The sequence below is a fragment of the Galeopterus variegatus genome, unplaced genomic scaffold (genome assembly GCF_000696425.1).
Source record: "Galeopterus variegatus unplaced genomic scaffold, G_variegatus-3.0.2 Scaffold143, whole genome shotgun sequence".
Classification (NCBI taxonomy): Eukaryota; Metazoa; Chordata; class Mammalia; order Dermoptera; family Cynocephalidae; genus Galeopterus; species Galeopterus variegatus.
The window spans coordinates 401,966-426,193 of record NW_007726254.1 but is presented as its reverse complement, the minus strand read 5'-3'; the positions used below and the strand labels follow the sequence as shown (position 1 = coordinate 426,193).

The 24,228-nt window shown below is 38.6% G+C and overlaps 1 protein-coding gene across 1 annotated transcript in view; it reads left to right on the top strand.

The window, feature by feature from the left end:
• Window positions 1-24,228, top strand: part of UBAP1 (ubiquitin associated protein 1) — a 104,659-nt gene that overhangs the window by 74,096 nt on the left and 6,335 nt on the right. Inside the window, exons 2-4 of the mRNA XM_008590884.1 lie at window positions 6,554-6,594; window positions 15,625-15,749; window positions 20,688-21,611. Of these exons, the coding sequence (XP_008589106.1) occupies window positions 6,561-6,594; window positions 15,625-15,749; window positions 20,688-21,611 (1,083 nt within the window). The 5' untranslated portion in view covers window positions 6,554-6,560. The remainder of the gene's footprint in view (window positions 1-6,553; window positions 6,595-15,624; window positions 15,750-20,687; window positions 21,612-24,228) is intronic.

Below are 24,228 nucleotides of genomic sequence, written 5' to 3'. Positions count from 1 at the left end.
GACTAGTGGGTATGGAGATCTGAACCCTTGACCTTGGTGTTAAAACACTGCTCTAGCCAACCGAGTTAACTGACCAGCCTGTTTAGTTATTTTGAATTTTGGCATTTCCAAAATGAAATTTCATTACGCTAGGATAGGTTAAAATATCATTAGTGTTGTTAAATGATTCTATCTAATTTCAGTGTGGTGAGTATATATACTTAAAAAAAAAATTGGGGCCGGCCCGGTGGCACACTGGATAGTGCGCCGCTTGGGAAGCGCGGTGGTGCTCCCGCCCGAGGGTTCGGATCCCACATACAGACCGGTTCCCGCTCACTGGCTGAGCGAGGCGCGGAAGCAACACCGAGGGTTGCAATCCCGTTGCTGGTCCCCGGTCCGGTACGGGGGCAACACTGAGGGTTGTGATCCATTGCCGGACACAGAAAAAGACAAAAGACAAAAAAAAAAAAAAAAAATTGAGGAATAGTTTACGTGTAATAAGATATACCATTTTTAGTTTTCATTTCTGAGTTGTAACAACGCATGTAGTCATGTATCAGTAGTGTCACCTCTCCCCCAGAGTGACAGAGATGCAAAGGATTACTCAAAGCCCATTTCTTTGGGGCAGCAAGAGGCCCCGAAGGAGTTAATTTTCCAGGAACCCTCAAGAGAGAAGCATTCCTTGGAAAAATAACACCGAATGAACTCCGGTTTTCTCTTGTATTTATTCTCCAGGCAAGAACGTTACAGAAAAGAACATAGGTGGTTACAAAAAGAACAGTAAGATGATTGTCATGGCAACAATCATTGGGTTTAGCTGCACCAAGGACATCTGCCCTTGGAGCCTCAATTTTGCTGTGTTACAATTCTTTAGCTACAACAGAGACTTTAGCCCAGGGAAAGTTTTTTTGTCTTTTGTAAGCTTAACATTTCTATGTGTAATTCTAAATAGCTAGTCTATACCTGAAACTGCAGGGCCTTGGAAGCTAGGCCCTGTGAAATATATTTGCTTTATAAATGTTAGTATCCTCCACAAGTAGTACAATCAAGCATAGAACACTTCCATCACCTCAAAAAATTCCTGTATTCCCCTTTACAGTCAATTCCTCACTCCACTGTTAGCCCCTGGTAGCTAGGTTAGTTTTCTGTCCCTATAGTTTTGCCTATTCCAGAATATCATAAATGTAATCATAATGTGTGTAACCTTTGAGTCTGGCTTCTTTTACTTACCATGATGCATTTGAGATTCATCCTTATTGTTGTGTGTCAGTAGTTCCTTGCTTTCTGTTACAAAGAGGTATTCCATGCTGTCAGTGTATTGCAGTTTATTCATTCACCAGTTACAAGGACATTTGGCTTGTTTCCAGCTTTTGTACATTTTTTTTTCTTTTTATTGAATCATGATTGTACATTCCAGTTTTGTGTAATACAAATAAAGCCACTATAAGCATTTGTATAGGTTATCATTACACTTGGGTAAATTCCTAGGAATGGGATTGCATTGGAAGTGTATGTTTAATTATATAAGAAAGTCCCAAGTCATATTTCATTTTGCATTCCCACCAGTAGTATGTGAGAATTCCACATCGTCATCAGCAGCACTTAGTGCTGTCATTTAAAAAAAAAAATTGGGTCATCAGTCAACACACAAAAATCAGTAGCATTTCTATACTCCAACAGTGAATGTGCAGAAAAAGAAATCAAGAAAGCTAGCCCATTTATAATAACCACCAAAAAATAAAATACTTAGGAATAAAGTTAACCAAAGATGTGAAAAATTTCTATGATGAGAACTACAAACCACTGTTAAGAGAAATTAAAGAGGACACAAGAATATAGAAAGATATCCCATGCGCTTGGATTTGAAAAATTAACATTGTGAAAATGTCCATATCACCCTAAGTTATCTACAGATTCAATGCAATCCCCATCAAAATTCCAATGACATTTTTCTCTGAAATGGAAAAAGCTATCCTAACATTTATATAGAAGAACAAAAGACCACAAATAGCCAAAGCAATTCTGAGCCAAAAAAATAAAGCTGGAGGCATATGTCAGGCACTACCTGACATTATGCTACAAAACTATAATAACCAAAAAAGCATGGTACTGGCATAAAAACAGACAGACGGATCAGTGGAATAGAATAGAGAATCCAGAAATCAACCCATACACCTACAGCCATCTGATCTTTGACAAAGGCATCAAGTCTACATACTGGTGAAGAGACTGCCTCTTCAGCAAATGCTGCTGGGAAAACTGGATATTCGTATGTAGGAGAATGAAACTAGACCTGTACCTCTCACCATATACCAAAATCAACTCAAAATGGGTTAAAAAGTTAAATATACACCCTGAAACAATAAAACTCCTTAAAGAAAACATAGGGGAAACACTCCAGGAAGTAGTATTGGGTACAGACTTTATGAATATGATCCCCAAAGCACAGGCAACCAAAGGAAAAATAAACAAGTGGAATTATATCAAACTGAAAAGCTTCTACACAGCAAAAGAAACAATTAACAGAGTGAAAAGTCAACCAACAGAGTGGGAGAAAATATTTGCAAGATATACGTCAGACAAAGGATTAATATCCAGAATATACAAGGAACTCAAACAACTTTACAGCAAAAAACAAGTAACCCAATTAAAAAATGGGCAAAGGACCTCAATAGGCATTTCTCAGAAGAAAATATATGAATGGCCAACAGACACATGAAAAAATGCTCAACATCACTCAGCACTCAGGAAATGCAAACCAAAACCACTTTGAGATGCCATCTCACTCCAGTTAGGATGGCTAATATCCAAAAGACTGAGAATGACAAATGCTGGTGAGGTTGCGGAGAAAAAGGAACCCTCCTACACTGTTGGTGGGACTGCAAAATGGTGTAGCCTTTATGGAAAATGGTCTGGAGGTTCCTCAAACAATTACAGATAGATCTTCCATATGACCCAGCTATTCCACTGCTGGGAATATACCCAGAGGAATGGAAATCATCATGTTGAAGGGATACCTGTACTCCCATGTTTATTGCAGCACTATTTACAATAGCCAAGAGTTGGAACCAGCCCAGAAGTCCATCATCAGAAGAGAATAGCCAAGAGTTGGAACCAGCCCAGATGTCCATCATTAGATGAGTGGATAAGGAAACTGTGGTATATCTACACAATGGAATACCACTCTGCTATAAAAAAGAATGAAATACTACCACTTGCAACAACACGGATGGACTTAGAAAAATTATAAAGTGAAATAAGTCAGGCACAGAAAGAAAATACCACATTCTCATTTATTTGTGGGAGGTATAAATCAAAAATAAATATACAAATGGTGGATGTGGCGGGGAAGAAGACACAATCACAACAATTCCTTGAACTTGTTGAAACAGATGATCAGATGTGATGTTGATGGGGGAGTGTTGGGTCAGCCAGCGGATGACCCGAACAGCCCTAGCCTCATTCCTTTTGGTGGGCGAGCGAATGGCCCGGATTCCTCTTTCCCTCCGGTCCCCTTTGGAAGGAGATGGGGGAAGAGAGCCATGAAGAGAGGTGAGCACAGCCGCCGGCCCCAACCAGCCTGGTTAAAGGACACTCAGATGCGGTGGGGTTCTGTCAAGCAGTTCCGTTTATTATCACACAAGCACTTGCTTTTAAAGGCAAATGGGGAAGGGAGGTTTTTACATCCTTCAGTCAGCTTAAAGGTTACGAGAGCATGCATCCTGTCTCAATGCCTAGCTATTGCAATCACGCAGTGTTCACGAGCGCGGAAGCATGTATTTGGCCAATAAGGGCTAAGGCAAGGTTCCCACAGACACTCCTATCCTACTTCCGGCGCCGTCTTAGGCTGCCACGTTAATACGCCCTTGTGGGCCCATAATGGCACCGCTTGTTATGTCACTTAAGGTGGCGTTAGTTTTTAAGGCCTGACAGGGGAGGAGGGGGCAAGGGGAGGTGGGGGTGGGGAATTGGTAAAGGGACATGAAAATCAACTACATTGTATATTGATAAATTTAAAAAAAATTGGAGTCATTCAAATAGGTGTATGGTAATATCTCCTTGGAGTTTTAATTCACATTTCTCTAATGACTAATGATGTTGAGTGTCTTTTCATGTAGATATTTTTTGGATATCTTTTTTGATGAAGTGTCTGTTCACATCTTTTGCCAATTTATTAGGTCATTTGTTTTCTGATTAATGAGTTTGGGGAGTTCTTTAGGTCATAGCTCTTCTCCGTCTGTGTGTGAAAAATTCTAACCTTTTGGTTAATGCTTTATAATGTTTTGGTTTATTCCCTCCAACCCCCAAAGCAAGTAATTTACTACAAATCAGTCAATATATTACAGAGATATCAATAATAGTAATTACAGTTTTGTACTTGAAACTGTTTCTGTATCATCTTTTCCTATGATAAGACCTTCCAAAATAGAATGCAGTAATAAACTTTATGATCTGCATCTGGGTGGAATGTAGGTGCCTAAGAAGTTAAAATTAAACTCTTTTCATGCAGTAAAAGATAAGAACCCGCACCGGACCGGGACCGGCAACGGGATCGCAGCCCTCGGTGTCGCTCCCGCGCCTCGCTCAGCCAGTGAGCGGGAACCGGTCTGCATGTGGGATCCGAACCCTCGGTGGGAGCGCCGCCGCGCTTCCCAAGTGGCGCACTATAGCAGTGCGCCACTGGGCCGGCCCAGTTCTTTATATTTTCTGGATACAAGTCCCTTATTAGATATGTGTTTTGCAAATATGAGGGTACTTCAGGAAGTTTGTGGAAAAATGGAATTAAAAGATAGCATGAATCTTTCCATGAGCATTTTGGAAACCCCTTGTATTTTCTCTTAGTCTGTGGCTTGTCTTTTTATTCTCTTAACAGTGTCCTTTGAAGAGCAGAGTTTTTAATTTTGTTGGAGTACAGCCTATCAGTTTTTTTTCTTTTATGGATCATGCTTTTGTCTAAAAAATCTTTGCCTAATTTGAGGCTACAAAAATTTTCTCAAGTTTTTTAGAAGTTTTGTAGTCTTTGTTTTTACATTTAGGTTAATGATGTCTTTTGAGTTAATTTTTTAAAAACAACTTTACTGAGATAACTCACATAAAAATTCACCCATTTGAAGTGGCTTTTAGTATCTTCACAGAATTGTACAATCATTACCACATTCATTTTTAAAACATTTTTATCACCCCATAAAGAAACCATCTACCCATTAGACATAATCTTCCTATCCCACTGAGTTAATTTTTGTGTATGGTGCAAGATATGGATTGAGGTTTGCTTGTTTCTTGCATATGCATGTCTTGCACCATTTGTTGAAAAGACTATACTTTCCTCACTAGACTGTCTTTGCACCTTTGTTGAAAATCAGTTGGCTAAGGATGGCCAGTTAGCTCAGTTGGTTAGAATGTAGCCTTGTGAACCCAAGGTCATGGGTTTGGGTCACCTTACCAGCAAGCTCCAAAAAAAATAAATAAATAAATAAAATCAATTGGCTATATGTGTATGGGTCTGTTTCTGGGCTCTGTTCCATTGATCTATGTGATATCTTTGTGCCATTGCCACACTGTCTTAATTACTGTAGCCTAATAGTAACTATTGAAATTTGATGGTAAGCTCTCCCACTTTGTTCTTTTTCAAAATTGTTTTGACTGTTCTATTTCCTTTGCCTTTCCATGTAAATTTTAAAATCAACTAGTCAGTTTGTGTAGAAAAAAGTCCTGTGTGGATTTTAATTGTTTTCATTGATTTTAACAAGATGGGTGTAATGTTCTTGTTTATTATTGCTTTCAGTAGAAAATAAATCATTTTCATAAGGATGCCTTACAATGTACTATAATGCAGGCTAATACACACCATGCCATAAATTCATGTAGTTAACTTTAATTTTTTTCTTATGTTTTAGGTAAACTAAAGGTTTAAACATTATGTCAAGGAGATAAACTTAGATCGAAGACCTTAGATTATTTTATATGTGCAGGAAAGAACTTGGTGCCTACTTATATAGGGGTTGAAGTACAGTGATAATGTTAAGCTAGATGTGTGGTTTTATGTTTTTTTCCCCTTCATTTTTTGGAATTTAATATGGAATTAAAATGGAACAAAAAGTTGTATGTTGTTCATTTCCCATTTCAGAAATTTTAATCTTAACAGTTATTGTTAATTGCCAGTGAAAGGTCTATATCTGCTTAATTGAATAAAGCAGATCTTTTTCTTACTCTTAATATTGACATATTTGTAGTTTATATCAGGAGGATTCGTGCTCAGTGGTTTTTTTCCTTTTGGTAGTTAACATATAAACTGGTCAAGGACTAGTATGCTGTTCCTGTGATATTTTTTTCAGAACATGCGGATTTTAGAAATATTTAATTTTTCTTAAGTAAAACCAGAAAAACAAAAAACTTATCTCTCCCCCAGTCTCTGCCTTCTTTTTTGGGACTTTGGGAGTGAGAAGTGAGGGCTACGTCAGTCCTAGAATCTTTGGCCTTCTGGTTTATTTTTTTAGACTCAATTTTCTTATTATTATTTGTTTATACCCCCTCAAGGCATCATGTGCCTAAGAATTATTTCCTTGTTTTTCAGGTTCTAAATGGCTTCTAAGAAGTTGGGTGCAGATTTTCATGGTAAGTGGACTGTTAGATATCATGGCTTAAGTTATGATTTGATCATAGAATTTGTAATCACTTGCTATGGTTTTAAGTAAGTGGTCTCTTTAAATGAACAGCTTGAGAAAAATAAAGTTGTACAACAAGGTATCATTTACATCTTAAAGGTTTTCAGATAACTTTAATCTTACAGTATTTTTTCAAGTGGATAATTAAACTTTAGAGTCTCTCTGATTATTGTACTTGATAAGGGACCTGCCTATTTTTGTTGTTCTTCAGCAGCATTTTGATGTAGTTACCATTCCCTTTCTTGTTCCTTGGTCATAGCTCTTCTCCGTCTGTGTGTGAAAAATTCTAACCTTTTGGTTAATGCTTTATAATGTTTTGGTTTATTCCCTCCAACCCCCAAAGCAAGTAATTTACTACAAATCAGTCAATATATTACAGAGATATCAATAATAGTAATTACAGTTTTGTACTTGAAACTGTTTCTGTATCATCTTTTCCTATGATAAGACCTTCCAAAATAGAATGCAGTAATAAACTTTATGATCTGCATCTGGGTGGAATGTAGGTGCCTAAGAAGTTAAAATTAAACTCTTTTCATGCAGTAAAAGATAAGAATTAAACACCAAAACTATGCACAACACAAGCAGTAAAAGATAAGAATTAAACACCAAAACTATGCACAACACAATTATTTTATTTTATTTTATTTATTTATTTATTTTTCCTTTTTGTCTTTTTTCGTGTCCGGCAACTGATCGCAACCCTCAGTGTCGCGCCCATACCGGACCGGGACTGGCCACGGGATCGCAACCCTCGGTGCTGCGCCCGCACCTCGCTCAGCCAGTGAGCGGGAACCAGTCTGTATGTGGGATCCGAACCCTCGGCGGGAGTGCCGCCGCGCTCCCAAGCGGCGCACTGTAGCAGTGCGCCATCGGGCCGGCCCCAACACAATTATTTTAAAAGAGGTTTTAAAGCTGATCTTCCATTTAAAACATTTTATCACATCACTAAGAATGATTTACTAGACTGCTGGGCAGCATGTGTTGGTGTGTTCTTCTGAGCTACAAATGTTTGCTTGATAGTATCATTCAGCTGAGTCAGGGCTGTGCAGCGGTCACTGTGGCTTTAACTTACATATTTTATGCAACAGCTTTTCCTTTTTTTTTTTTGGCGGCTGGCAGGTATGAGGACAGCACCACGCTCTACTGAGTGAGCTAACTGGCCAGCCCCTTTTACATTTTGAATTGACATTGTGCATATACTTATACACGTAACCTGCATATGTTTTGTTAAGTCCTTTTGGAGTTAAGTCATTCAAACTCTGGAATCAGTATTGTCCTATTGTTTTAAGGATCATGACAGGGCACTTTCAAAGTATTCATGATAGTAGAGAGGCAGATCAGAAGTTGCCTTAGGATTACTTTTTCAAGAGAAAAGAGAGGACATAGCCAAGGACACAGGAAAAGCCTAGGGAGAGAAAATAGCAAAAATAAAAAGTTTAAACTTACAATCTTATTGCAAAAAATAATCTTTCTGTCTTGAAACTTTTTTTTTTTCCCCTTAAAAGATGACCGGTAAGGGGAATCTTAACTCTTGACTTGGTGTTGTCAGCACCACTCTCTCCCAAGTGAGCTAACTGGCCATCCCTATATAGGGATCTGAACTGTGGCCTTGGCGTTATCAGCATCACACTCTCCCAAGTGAGCCACGGACCAGCCCTCTTGAAACTTCTTTTTGGTTGGAGTGAAAATAAGTTGGGTCCCAGGTAATGTTTTCCAACTGAACAGAGAGAAGATTATAATTCTGAAGATCTCTGATCAATAAAAATTTTTATTTTTTTATTTTTATTTTATTTATTTATATTTACTTAAAAAGATGACCAGTAAGGGGATCCTAACCCTTGACTTGGTGTTGTCAGCACCACACTCTCCCAAGTGAGCTAACCGGCCATCTGTATATAGGGATCCGAACCGTGGCCTTGTTGTTATCAACACCACACTATCAACACCACACTCTCCCAAGTGAGCCACGGGCCGGCCCAAGATTTTTTTTTTAAAGAATTTCCTCTGTCTCTTTAAATTCCTAACCAAAATGTTATTGTTTAAATGAAACTTTCTACCTGAGTAAAATTTGGGGAAAAGATTCTCTCTCCGGCTTCTTCTGCTTTTTTAGTGGGGCTCTGTTTGCTGAGCTCCTGGTTAGATTTCAATAGCTTTAGTTGGGTTTTTGGAGGAAAGAATCCTATTTTTAGATATTAGGTAGTTTAAGGGATAGCTACTAAAGGCAATAGGTGGAGAACATTTAGTAGGTAATCCTGTAGGCATCTGAGTACAGGAAATCAAGTTCAATCTGAGCTTACAAGGCTAAAATTAAAAAGCCAAGAAACTAAGGCCACTACTCCTTCCATTTTTTAGGAACCTACTTACCCTTTCCTCATTGCTTTTTTCTGATTGTGCTCTGTTTTTATTCTGTTGTTTATAGCCTTGCTTTCTTGGCCTACTAGTACAGAGTACAGGACTAAAAATGGCCACTCCAGTTATGGTGCTGCTTGCTACTTGATCTTTCAGTTTTAAGTGGTTACCGTCATAGAGCTGGAATTTTTGTGTCCTTTGGTCAAGGGGATCTTATAGCATAGCCTAGCTTATGAGCCTATGGATTGGCTTCCCCAAGTTAGGTATTATCTGACTGGTTCAATGGGGAGTTAATGAGTGTGGGTGTAATTTTTCTAGGGCATTTGGGGTATGGACAAGGTGATAATAACTACTCTCATGACTGGTTATTAAAATACTTTTTTTTCTTTTTTTTTTTTTTTTTTTTTTTTTTTTTTTTTTTTTCCGTGTCCGGCAACGGATTGCAACCCTCAGTGTTGCCCCCGTACCGGACCAGGGACCGGCAACGGGATTGCAAACCTCGGTGTTGCTCCCACGCCTCGCTCAGCCAGTGAGCGGGAGCCGGTCTGTATGTGGGATCCGAACCCTCGGGCGGCAGCGCTGCCGCGCCTCCTAAGCGGCGCACTATCCAGTGCGCCACTGGGCCGGCCCTAAAATACTTTTTTTTCTATTTAAATACTTGGGGCTGAATATTTCTTGTGCTATGCTGTCTTATGATTAGCATTTGATTTACCTTCAAGTTCATTCTTTGCAACAGAAATTGAACTTTTTCCACTGTTATTAATAACCACATATCCTTGGGCTGAGCCCGTGGCACACTCGGGAGAGTGCGGCGCTGGGAACGCAGCAGCGCTCCCGCCGCGGATTCGGATCCTATATAGGGATGGCCGCTGGTGCGCTCACTGGCTGAGCGCGGTGTGGCTGGTCTCAAAAAAAAAAAAAAAAAAAAAAAAAAAAAAATAACCACATATCCTTAAATAACAAAATTAGGGATACAAATAGTTATTTCTCAGAGGCTTTTAGAAATATTGTCCATTTATTATATAAACTGCAAACCCTTAGCTCAGTTTAGATCAAGACTTTCTTGGAGCCTGGTACTTTAAAATATCAATCCTCTTTAATTTTTTTTTTTTCCTTTTTGTTTTTTTTTTTACTGACCGGTAACGGGATCGCAACCCTCATAAACATGTCCATCACCTCACAAAGTTTCTTCCTGTTCCCTTTATTATTATTGTGTAGTTTTGTTTTTTGTGTTTTTGGTTAAGAACACCTGACATAGATATATACATTCTCAGCAATTTTAAGTTTACACTATAGTATTGTTAGTTTATAGGCACTATGCTGTATAGTAGATTTCCAGAATTTATTAATCTTGCGTAATTGAACTTTGTACTCTTTAACTATCACATCCCCCAAACTACCCTCTTTTAAAGGTTAAGCTGTCTCATTTATGTCCAGTTAGGCAATTTCTAGAGGTTCATTTTGCCTTTGGTTTAATTTCTGTTAAGAGATTGAAATATTTTTTCTGCTGAGTGATAGAAAAAGGCATCTTATTTTAGATTTTTTTTTTCCTTTTTGTCTTTTTTACTGACCGGTAACGGGATCGCAACCCTCAGTGTCGTGCCCGCACCGCGCTCAGCCAGTGAGCAGGAACCGGTCTCCACATGGGATCCGAACCCTCGGTGGGAACGCCGCCTCGCTCACAAGCGGCGCCCTCTCCAGTGCGCCACCGGGCTGGCCCTTATTTTAGATTGTTTTAAAAGTTGATCTGTAATTGCTTTATAGTTTAATGTAGAGAAGTTGGCCATCATTCTAATCCTTATTCTCCTGTATGTAAAGTGTTATTTCCCTGCTCCTCGACTGCTTTCAAGATTTTCTCTTATCTTTTGTTTTCAGTATTTCCTTGGTGTGATTTTCTGTATGTTTATCCTGCTTGGGCTTAGCTAAACTTCTTGGATCTGTGAGTTGATATCTTTTATCACTTTTGGAAAATTCTCAGCCATCATCTCTTCACATATAAGGGTACTTCAAAAAGTTCATAGAAAGATTCGTGTTATCTTTTAATTCCATTTTTCCACTAACTTTTTTAGGTATCCTCGTATTTCTTCTGCCTCATTCTCCTTCTCTTCTCCTTTTGAGACTTCAGTCACATTTGCATGAAGCTGTTTGGTATTGTTCCAGACATATCTTAACTCTCTGTTCCATTTTTTCCCCACTTTTTTTCCTTTGTGTTTCACTTTGTTTAGTTTTTTTAAAATCTGACTTAAAGTTCTCTGAGTCTTTCCTCTGCTGAGTCTTGTCTTCTGATTAGCATAGCTTGGTTTATGAGCCATCAAAATGTTTCTTTTCTGATAATGCATTTTTCACTTCTAGCATTTCCATTTGTCTCTTTATGTTTCCATCTCTCTGCTGAAATTCTCCATCTTCTCACACGTTTATCTTTACTGTTAGATCCTTTAACATATTTATTATAGTTATTTTAAAGCTCCCTGTTTGATAATTATAATATCTTGGCTATCCTAGGGCTTGGGTCTGATGGATGGTTATATTTTCTTGCTTCTTTGTGTGTTTTATAATTTTTTATTGAATGCCAAACATTGTATATTTAAAAGCTGATTTTGCAGGCTATCTTGCTTGTTTTGTTGTTTTGGTGAGTAACATTTTCTTATAACTTCACATCTTAAAACAGATATCTGTATATTATAATTTTATATATTTATAATTTTTCAGGTGTTACCTGGTTTATGCCTTAAAGATAGTGCTAACCAATCATGGAATTCAAATTTTTCACTTGATTTTAAGTTTGATCTGTCCTATTCTTCCTTTTCAAAAACCTCAATTTGAATCCCCTTACAGTTAAACTTGAATTAAGCATAATCCACTTGCTACCCTCTTTAGGAATTCCCTCTTTTTTGGAATTGTACCTTATTCCAGAAAACAGGCAGGTAATAGGATCGTAAGCATATCAGCAATTTAGGAACAAAGAAAGCAGAATAAAGTCTTCCCAGAATTTATCTTTTGTCATTACATATTCAGACCAGTCTTTGGCATAATGCAAAGTGATCTGGAGAACCTGACTGTAGGAGCTGCCACAGCCACATTTATCAGAGATGCACTTAACTTTCTGTTTATAAATTGAACTTAGGAAAATGGGCTCAGATATTTCAGGAAGATTTTCTATAATAAGGACTGAAACTAAAAGGTATTTGGGGTGAGCCAGAAAATTGTTAGCTACAGTGCTTAATTCTCTGGGCCATGTGGTTGAGTTTTTGTTGAATTTGTTTAAATAAAATGTATTGAGTTAGTTAATAAGAGAAATTAATATCTTTAGGTATTCTGATATGTTGGATAAAAATGGATAGTTCCTAAGGCATATGGTTATATTTGCATCATTATTAGTATTACCTATGGTGGTCTCTATCCATTATTCAGAAGGTTACTTTTTGCTCCCATCTCTTTTAATGTCTTTTTGCCTTTATCCCTACTCTCTCTTCCTAGTAACCACACAACTGTGATTTTAAAGGACTAAGACAATGGAAGGTTAGGGAATGTGCTAAATCACCTTGGCATTATTGGCTTTATCAATGAAAGGAAATTGCCTTTTAAGGCAAATACCTGTAATTGGTGCTAATGAAGGGAAACAACAGTTGTTTTAAGGTGTTCTACCTGATCTTGTGTCCTTAAGCCAGGACCTAGTTCCATTTATAGAATATAAGTCTGTCATTGTATATTAACACTGTGATAGTTTCCTAACTGAAAGGTAGACAAAGAAACAATACCTTTTTTGAAGGATTTTTTCATTTCTTACAGATATCTTTAACATGGTACTTATTTGTAGATAGTTTCCCCCCCTCAACACCCTACCACCAATCTACAATAGAACTGCTAATTTGAGAAAATTTAGTTAATGTTAATATGGATAGGTTTTCTTATCATATTTGTGTATCGTATATGCTTATTAGTGTTATTATGGATAACACTTGTTATTAGGGGTTTTTCCTAATATTTGTGTATCATATGATTAAACTTTTAAGTATTTTTATTAAACAACAGATTTAATTTTGTGATTGTTAACTTGACGATAAATCTTTCCAATGATTTTTAGACAATGCTAAAGTTCCAGCTTGGTTTCCAGTTAGTCAGGGCACTAGCCAAAATTAGAATCTTTTAGTAAGATTTGAGCACCTTTTTTCATAGAAAACAGATAAAAATTCTTTAAAATTAAAAAGAGCTTTGCCTTTAATCTTTTTAATAGAAAGCATTTTATAAATGCCAGAGGATTAAGTTATGTAACCCACACTTAGTTTTGTTGACAAGCTTTTGTGATGGCACCTAGTACTTTCTTTTTGGTGATGGGGAAGAGACAACTGGTACATCTTTGTGACTTTGTTCAGAATCTTAGACATATGGTTATATCTTGTATGAGTACTCTGTTAAAAACATTTTCATGGCGGGCCGGCCCGGTGGCGCACTCGGTAGAGTGCGGCGCTTGGGAGCGCGGCGGCGCTCCTGCCGAGGGTTCGGATCCCATATAGAGGCCGGTCCGCTCACTGGTTGAGTGCGGTGCGGGCGCGACACCGAGGGTTGCGATCCCGTTACCGGTCATGAAAAAAAGACAAAAAAGGAAAAAAAAAATTTTTTTTCATGGCTAGCCTTGTCATTTTTGGTAAATCATTTTGAATTTTAATATTAATCAAATATAAGTTGGGGGTGGGGGTGAGAGTTGAATACAAAAGAACTATAAAACCATGCCTTTTTCAACCATGTCTTCTTGTCAAATGATGTCTTCTGTCAGTCTTTATTTATTGAACAAATCTCATCTGCCAGACATTTTGATGAGTTTGGGACATATAGATATTAAACATTTCTCTCCTATTAGGGGACGCTCAGATTCTTGCTCAGAGTCTCTAGGGAGATTATATGGATACAAATTGTTAATAATACTTAGTGGTCGAAGTCCTGAGGTGGTGGTATGAAGTGGGTGTTCTGAGATTGAGAAGGGAGTTGTTCTTGAGTTTATTCTTGTACATCTATAAATAATCATGTAGTTAAATAAGGGAAGAGATGTGATCAACATTGCCAGCCGAGAGAACAGCACATACAAGAGTATGATCACACTTGGAAAATTTCCTAGAGCATTAATAAGTATGATTATGCCCCAGAAGAGCTATTAAATTGAATACAGTTGCGGATTTAATTTGCTAGCTGAGTAAGAAATAGTTGAAATGTTTTAATTCTGGCAAGAAGTTATATGGGAGAGAGAGACCCTTTCCACCACGGGTGGGAGTAGGGCCTTTTCTTCCTGATGGACGGTTTCAGGTATATCAGAAGAATATCTATCTATCTCAGGAAGTGGGAATGATGACAAGATTGCAAATGTATTCTGTCCTTGATATGTCTTGAGATCTATACAGTTCTTAGAAGGAGAGAAGAGGTGTGATTGTCTTATTCTTTGTCCATGAATACCTAGAAAGTACGCTAGTGTGAGACCCAGAACTAAGCCTTATTTTATTGCTAATATTGAAAAAGCAAATATTATTTTTGTTTCATTGTCCATGGTTCTGCCAGTAAGTTGGTCCCCAGAACTGGTCCAGAAAAGAAACCATGGCCCAATTTGGAGTGTGTAGCTAGTGAGAGTCATATACAAGACCCTGTAAGTTGATGATCATGATGTCCTAATCTTTTTGTATTGTTCAGTTATGATAGGCAAAGAACTTTTAGAGGATTAAAGCAGTTCAGTTTGGCTTGTGTTTCCTGGTAATCCTATTAAGATTCACATGATCTTGTCTGGTTTTCTTTTTTTCATGTAAGTGTCAGTAAGTGCAGTATGCTCAAATATTTCCACATTATTTTATAATGTAGTATTCTTTTTAAAAAATCTAGAGTAATTCTTTGTATTAACTAAAAAATGATTCTAAAGTAGAGAAATCCTAGTCAAGGAGATTCGTTTGTAGAGAATCTATCATCAATTCAGCAGTGTTTATTAAATGCCTTATATGTGCCAGCCAATGCTGTAGGTTTTGAGAATACATCATTGAATAAGATTGACTTAACTAGTCAATTATATAATATATTAGAAGGTAATAAATGCTGTGGGGAAAGGATAGATGGTAATGTGGGAGTATCACAGTGAGGGTGGGGTTGTAATTTTAAATAGGGTAGTCAGGGTTAGCCTCATTGAGAAGTTAATATTTTAATAAAGACTTAAAGGAGGTGAAGGCGTGAGTCACATGAATTATCTGAGGGAAGTGCATTCTAGATAGAGGGAACAGTCAGTGCAGAATTTTTGAGGTAGAATTGAGCCTGTTATGGTTGAGAACAGAGGTCACTGACTTAGTACTCCACTAGGACATGAGGGTAGAAAGGTTGTAGGCAATGGGGAAGCCTTTTAGGCTGCTGTGAGTACTTTGGCTTTTTAACATACACTAAGTATAATTGAAAATAAACCCTAATACAATCAAGCAGAGTGATGTAGAATTTCCTTTCAGAAATACAGGGTCAGGAGAAGGTAAGCAGTCAGTGAAGGAACTCTTCGTAACTTTTAGTCTTAGGATAGCATAAATTAATGCATATCCACTAGACTTAAGATTATGGCAAAACAAATAATAAAGTTCTTTGCTGATATTTTCTACTTTATTTTTGATTATAGGGACTTTCAGTTACCTTGATGATGTCCCATTTAAGATAGGAGACAAATTCAAAACACCAGCTAAAGTTGGTCTACCTATTGGCTTCTCCTTGCCTGATTGTTTGCAGGTTGTCAGAGAAGTACAGGTAAGTGGTGATTTTTAGTTAAAGTTTAGTGCATTTAAAAATTTAAAGAGTAAGAATTTGATGTATGGTGAAATAGAAAAAACTTCTTGTAGCTCTTATTTTATTTCTTATAGCTCTTATACTGCCTGGCTCACATTGTTATACACACACATGTACATTTATATGATTTACACACACACACACACACACATTTTGTGTGATCTGTTAGATTTTATCTTCATGGGGCTTTGTTCCTTGCACAAAGCAAGTCCCCATTGACCATGTAATTTGCTTATTCACTTCTTTTCCCTTTCTCTGTTAATGTCCTCATTATCTTCTCAGTCATTCAAGTTAGAGAATATTTTTCTTTGCTGTGTCTTACACTCCAGTTCAGCTCTACCTTATTTTTTTACCTGGGCTATTATGATAGCCTCATTAATTGGCCTCTCTGTTTGCAGCATTTTCCTTCTATTTTTCATATTGTTCCTAGAATAATATTCTTAAAGTTTTAAATTGTCACATCTCCGTTCAAAACTGTTTAAAAAATGTTCAGTGGTTCACCAATCCTTACCGAATTGAGTCTAGGCATAAGGATATGGCAGAGCACCTTACTTCTTTATCTCCTCCATGTTCCCTCCAAACCAGGTTACCAGCAGTGTGTTGAACATACCTTGTACATTACCTGCCTGTATCCTACTTTTTCTCATGAGCTGTTATCTCCACCTGGAATAGTCTTCTCTTTCTCACTGTACTAAAAGCTGTCTATCCGTTAAAATTTATTTATTCTTCTAGACTGCGCTTAAATGCTATCTCCTCAAGGGCTTCTTTCTCAACCCTCTCATCTTTAAAGCTCAGTTATATATAAATATACTGAATTACTTCTTGAAAGTGGCAAATTGCTCTGTATTACTTCCTTTCTTCAGCATATATTTATCGAATGCCTCCTTTTGAGATGTGCTCTACTAGATGCTGATGATAGAGATGAACGTCTTAATCAATGTCCTCAAGGTGCTTACAGTTTAGAGGAGTTATGTGCAAAACAGAAAAGTACAGTACTCATTCAAATAGTTCTTCCTGTGACTTAAGATTTTTAGAAATACAACTTTCTGGGAAAGTTGTTTCTGGGGGATTCACTAAGGCATCACCGTGTTACTCTAAAAACCATTTTGTTTTATCTTCCATAGTCTGTATGCAGTGAGTAATCATAGTGGGAGAACTTCAGTTACTTTTTTTTTTTTTTTTTGGTAAATAACTTTATTGAGATATAGTTCGCATACCATGAAATTTACCCTTTTAACGTGTATAGTTCAGTGATTTTTAGTATAATCACAGAGTTGTATAACCATCATTACTGTCTAATTCTAAAACATTTTCATCACTTGAAAAAGAAACCTAGTACCCATTAGCAATCACTCCCATTCTCCCCTCCCCTAGTCTACTTTCTGTCTCTATAGGTTTATCTGTTCTGGCCATAGCATGTAAATGGAATCCTATAGTATGAATGTAGTCTTTGTGACTGGCTTATTTGACTTAGCATATGTTTTCAAGGTTTTTCCATGTTGTATGGAGTATTAGTACTTCATTCATTTTTATGGGCTGAATAATAAATATTACATTGTATGGATATACCACGTTTTGTTTATTTCATTAATTGTTGGACATTTTGGTAGTTTCCACCTTTTGGCTATTATGAATAATGCTGTAACGAACATTTGTATACAAATTTTTTTTTCCTGTTTTTTATTTTAATCATTTTTTGTGTTTCTCCTTTCTTTTGTACATCTTTTGTGTGGATATATGTTTTCAGCTTTCTTGGGTACATGCATAAGATTAGGATTGCTGGGTCATATAATAACTCTGTTTAACATTTTGGGGAACTGCCAGACTGTTTTTCAAAGTGGCTGCAGCATTTTACAATACCACCAGCACTGCATTGAGGGTTCCGATTTCTCCACATCCTTGCCAGTTCCTGTTATTAACTGTCTTTTTGATTATATGTATCCTTGTGGGTTTGGAGTTGTCTCTCATTGTGGTTTTGATTTGCATTTCCCAGTGACTAATGATCTTGAGCATCTTATGTATTTTTAAATACTGAATTGATACTCCTTTTGTTATAGAGACTTCCTTGGGCCAGAAGACAGAGAGATTTACCTTATAAAGTTTTTCCTTGTTCTGTTTGCCTGATAATTTTTTTTATTGACAACAACAAATAGCCATTAAATACCTCTATGTGTGCATACTGTTAGCAACACGATTAAACAACACCTCTATCTTATCTTCCTCACTGCTTCATTGATACATTCAGAAAATTTGTTTTGAATCCCAAATTGTTGCTGTTTTTAGTGTTTGCTGGGAATTTCCTATTTGATCACTGTGAAATACTTCACGGTATTATGCTCACTGTGCTCATAGCACCCACTAATAACAAAAAAGGAGATCAAGGCTGAGCTCCATTCCTTTGTGGGCCAGTTGAAATATTTTTGTTCTCATTGCACAAAGCACCCTTAAACTCTGCCTGGTGTCTCCATGGGGTATTTGGCTCTGGTATTGGTACTGGTCCCCTCCCTACCCAGAGGGCTGTCAGACCTAGAGCCCTAGATAGATGGCTTGAAGCTTCCTATAACTTTTTGCCGTATTTGCCCTTGAGTGACAATATAAATTTGATTTTTCAGCTAAAATCTCATCAAAGTGAGCCAGTAAAACATACATAGCCCTTGCGTCTACGGTCCAGAAAGCTTCCATTGTATGTGGTAGTCAGTGGTGGCCACAGTAGTATAAGGTGGCCCTTAGTGTCATGTTTTAGAACAGACTCTGTTCTCACTCATATGTGGGCTAGGGTTGCCATGTAATAGCTGTGTAATCTTCTACAGATGTCTAAAACTCTCCAAGCCCATTTCCTCATATATAAAATGAGTTGTTTTAAGGTTGTTATAAAGATTAAATAAAACAATGCGTTTATAATGCTTACTTTGGTTCCTGGTACTCCATAAATGCTGGATGCTATTATTTGTTATACTCTCAAACCACATTCTGGGCCGGCCCGGTGGCGCACTGCTATAGTGCGCTGCTTGGGAGCGCGGCGGCGCTCCCGCCGAGGGTTTGGATCCCACATACAGACCGGTTCCCGCTCACTGGCTGAGCGAGGTGCGGGTGCAGCACCGAGGTTTGCAATCCCGTTGCCAGTCCCGGTCCGGGCGCGACACTGAGGGTTGCAATCCGTTGCCGGACACGAAAAAAGACAAAAAGGAAAAAAAAAAAAAAACCACATTCTTATTTTTTTTCCTTTAATGTTTCTACCTCTGCCTCCTCCCCCACCCCTGATGTTGTTCTCTGTTTCAAGTATTCTACATTACTTTGGTAATTAAAAAACAAAAGCTCAATGGGTCGGCCCCATGGCTTACTCGGGAGAGTGCAGTGCTGGTAGCAGCTGAGGCTGTGGGTTCGGATCCTATATAGGGATGGTGCCGCTCGTGAGCATGGTGCAGACAACACCGTGCCGAGGGTTGCGATCCCCTTACTGGTCAAAAAAAAAAAAGCTCAATAAAGATTTGCTAGAAAAGGAAAGAAATTTCCCTTTGTTCTTTGAGTAAAATTTCAGAGACCTGTGTTTATAGGTAGTGGGAAGTTGGTTAGTCTGTTTTTATTGTAACCGGTTTCCTCCGCAGTTAGAAGCAGCAGTCTTTGCCCAGTGCTGCTTTCTCTCTGTTCCACTCGTGGTAGAAAGGAAGCATAGTGATCCCCGATGTGTCTTTATGGGGCACAGCAACTGGCTCGAGGATTTAAATTAACTTCTTGACATGTGCATTTCTAGGCTGCTCATGTGGTCGTTTGAACCTGAAAGGCTTGGGGATAACCAGAGGGTCTTTCTAATGTTTCTTCTACTCTGAAATACTTGTCTCAGCATGTTAGAATCTAGATCTCTTTCTTCTGTTCTCTCTTCTTTTTTTTTTTTTTAACCTGCAATGTGTCTCCAGCTTTGGAAATGCATACAGACATTGTTTAGCTCTGGTGCTTTATATAATAGATGTATTTCTTTTGTATGCAAATGAAATTTTTGTAAATTATGCTGTACTTTAAGGTTCCTTAATTTGCTGTGTAAAATCTTTCGAATATATCTAGATTTCTTAATAAGTTTTTCTGCATTTTGAGTACAGACTATGCATTTTAATCTAATAGGTAGTGGTTTTAAGTATATAGAACCTGTAGTCAGACTGCCTGGGCTTAAGTCCAGGCTCTAACACTTACCAGTTTTATGGCCTTGGGCATAGCCCTTGTAAACTAGGAATAACAGTAGTTATGTTAAAGGGTTATTCAGAAAACATAAAATACATAAAAAGTGCTTAGAATTACTCATGGCACCTTATAAGTGTTGGGGACTGTCATTACCGAGCATGGGATCTGTTTAGGTCATTGTTCTAGACTATAGAGACCCAAAGAGGGTTAATAGCCAGGTTGCTGCCCAGAGGAGGCTTATGATACTGTTGGGGAAGAGTTAGAGATTAAAGGTAAAAGCTACATGTGGTCACATGTGCTCAGCAGCAAATGACTGATAGAGACAAATGCTGTAAGAGTTCAGAAGAAGGAATGATCCATCAGGAAAGCTTCATAGAGGTGGCTGAGCTCTGCCTGAGTCATTGATGAAGAATTCTAGGAAGAGAAATGGCCTGCAGGGAGAGAAGCAAGGGAAATGGCAAGGTATGTTTGGCCAGATATGTAGGATTAGAGGTGTTGGCAGTTCTTTCTAGTTAATTTCTAGAAGTAATCTGAGAGCATAGTTTGGTTAAATCGTATAAGGACATTGGAAGCCTCAGTCTTCTTGAGTGGGGATCATCCCACATGCCTTAAATGCTGCCTTGCCTGGTTTTCCTCTTGCGCATGAGTGAGGAAGGAGTAAATTGGATGGGGGAAGAAGGGTGGCTACCCGGGTTCACATCTCCTTTCTCTGCTGTGTTTTTGCAGTATGACTTCTCCTTGGAAAAGAAAACCATTGAATGGGCTGAAGATATTAAGAAAATCCAAGAAGCCCAGCAGGAAGCAGAGTGCAAGGCTGAGGAAGCTGAAGCTAAAGGGAATTCTAAGAGTGGCCCAGAAGGTGATAGCAAAATGATCTTCTCCAAGACTCACAGTATAGCCACAATGCCACCTCCTATTAATCCCATCCTTGCTAGCTTGCAGCACAACAGCATCCTCACCCCAACTCGGGTCAGCAGTAGTGCCACGAAACAGAAAGTTCTCAGCCCACCCCACACAAAGGCAGATTTCAATCCTGCTGACTTTGAGTGTGAAGAGGACCCATTTGATAATCTGGAGTTAAAAACTATCGATGAAAAGGAAGAGCTGAGAAACATTTTGGTAGGAACCACTGGACCCATTATGGCTCAGTTATTGGACAATAATTTGCCCAGAGGAGGCTCTGGATCTGTGTTACAGGATGAGGAGGTCCTGGCATCCTTGGAGCGGGTGACCCTAGATTTCAAGCCTCTTCATAAACCCAATGGCTTTATAACCTTACCACAGTTGGGCAACTGTGAAAAGATGTCGCTGTCTTCCAAAGTGTCCCTACCCCCTGTCCCTGCAGTAAGCAATATCAAATCTCTGTCCTTCCCCAAACTTGACTCTGATGACAGCAATCAGCAGACAGCCAAGCTAGCAAGCACTTTCCATAGCACATCCTGCCTCCGCAATGGCACGTTCCAGAATTCCCTAAAGCCTTCTACCCAAAGCAGTGCCAGTGAGCTCAATGGGAATTATACTCTTGGGCTTTCAGCTTTGAACTTGGACAGTGGCACAGAAGTGCCAACCCTGACATCCTCCCAGATGCCTTCCCTCTCTGTCTTGTCTGCGTGCACAGAAGAATCGTCACCTCAACATACAGGTCCCACAGTAAGTATTCTAACTCCCCCACTAAATTAGAGTTTCAAAGACGTCTGAATTCTACCTAGCATCTGCCTCCCTTATAATCTTCTTTTCAAGGTTTAGGGCAAGATGGGGCATGGCAGATGGATCTGGTTTTGTAAGTACTATATATGTAATTCTGGTTATTTTCCTGACGACAAGGATTATTAGCGTCAAACCTGTCCTAGTTAATGTTTGTTCATTCCTCCCAGCATGTTTTTGGTCTTTTCCTTTGCAAAGATAAGGTGTAATGTATGGCATGTGAATGGCGTTTTCTTACCTGGTCACTTTGTTCTTTTCTGTGCTGCCATGTCTTGTGTTTCTTTTTAAGTGGTTTTCTTTGTACCTTTTTACTTTTTTCTATTATTTTTCTTCTTTTTTTTCCCAGCTTGTTTTGTACTCTTTGTTATATCTTCTTCCAGCTTCCCTATTCCTATCTTACTCTGCCTGAAGTATGGTTCTTTTTTTTTTTTTGAATACAGTTCATCTTTTATAAAAAAATTTTAAAAATAAATAAAAATACAGTTCTTTTTACTGTAGTTTGGCTAACTTGGGGTTATGTTTTTCAGAATGGTTGGTGCCTTAGTAGCTGGAAGATAATTTGTATTAGAAGTTGAAACATAAAGTAAAGTTCCTAATTTTTAAATTTAAAGACTTTATGCAATTCCTTTTCTTTTTTTTTTTTTTTTTTTTTTTTTTTTTAGCACAACTAAGAATTGTGCACTTTTCTCCATAGGAAGGGAGAAATGAAGGTTGTACTTGAGAACTTAGATTTAATGTAGACGGTCGGATTAATGTAAAAATTGCAACATACCACCCTGAAGAAAATCTGATTTTGTCACACAAAAATTTTGCAGATGTAGCAAGCTTCCTTTATTTTTCACAAAGTGTAGACTTAACTCTTGATCTGGTTGTTCCAGCAGCACAGAATAACACGTTATTGCATCCTAGAATAGAAATCATAGAAGTCCAAGAACCTTTTGCTATACCAGCTTATAGATTTTTTTAAATGACAAAGCACATCAAGAGACTATTTAGAGCCAGAAAGGAGCCTAATTGTATTGGTGGGATATCTAGCAGGGAGACCTGCTGTTAGCTCATAGTGAGATGAAACCTTGGCCTGCTTTACAAGTATAAGGTCCCAGCAGTAGCATTCTTGGTAAATGATTGTCTGTGTGAGTGCTTCTATTGTCAGTGAGCTTGGTTTCTTGTAAACCTTCATGGACCTTGGCGCAGATAAACTTCTATTTTATTTTATTTTTTTGGTAGCTGACCAGTACAGGGATCCAAATCCTTGACCTTGTTGTTATAACATCACACTCTAACCAGCCCAGAAAAACTTGATACAGTGCAGAACACCAGTATTATCTCCTTGGAGTGGTCTTCACCCTAGTTCCTCCTGGGCTCTGGTCAGCACTATACTCCTCTTCACAATTCATTGTACACTATAGAGAAATTAAAAGCACCCTAGAAAAGTTCAGGAATCCTCAGTCAGCACTCAGTACCCCCCATATAAAGTTAGATTAACCATTTAGAGACCAAAGCCAGTGAACTAACAGCAGAGATCTTTCTCAAACCAGAACACTTGTCATTCTTTGGCCTGATTATGGAGTTTCTTTCTGGCTCATTCATTTCAGGGTGGGAAGCAGCTTGCTTCCTGCTGGCTTGAGAACTTGCTGCTTTCAGCCTTTCTATTTTTTTTTCTTTTTGGTGGTTGGCTGGTACAGGGATCTGAGTCTTTGATCTTGGTGTTAAAAGGCTGAGCTCTGGGCCGGCCCGGTGGCGCACTGCTACAGTGCGCCGCTTGGGAGTGTGGCAGCGCTCCCGCCGAGGGTTCGGATCCCACATACAGACCGGTTCCCGCTCACTGGCTGAGCGAGGTGCGGGTGCGACACTGAGGGTTGCGATCCCGTGGCCGGTCCCGGTCCTGTATGGGCGCGACACTGAGGGTTGCGATCCACTGCCGGACACGAAAAAAGACAAAAAGGAAAAAAAAAAAGGGTAGCTCTAACCACCCTTTGACTATTATTTTAACTAACCTATGTTGAACTAATTGGCCAGCCAGTACTTGCTGCTTTCAATGGGCAGATATAAACAGAGCTTGAGTTCTGGTGTTAGCTTCTAAGGAAGTCATGACCCTATCCCTAGGGAGCAAAGCCTAGTTTCCATCCTGGCCCTCTATCTTAGTGTGAGTCTTTGAGGCCCACGATGGGAACCTTTCCCAGTGAGAGAAGCTCTTCTCTCTAGGATAGCTAGTGACCAATGCAGGGATGGCGGTGGTCGTCTGGGCTGTATACACCCTTTCATATAGGAACCACCAGGGAGGCGTTTCTGGCTGTTTCTGGCTTTCTATTCACGTTTAAGAGTGAGGAACTAAAAAAAGATAAGTCTAAATGTATGTGTTTTCGACATGTGCTTGCTGATTATTGAGCTTCTTTACAGATTAAAGGTTAGTTGGCTTTAAGGGAACCTCCCCAAAATGTCAACATATGAAGGTGTTGGAAGTTACAGTTTCTTCAGAGAATCCTACCGAGGACTAAAGAAGGTTGGGGAGGTCTAGTATATATTTTACTTAATCTCTCTTTACATTCCTTCACTTCGATCT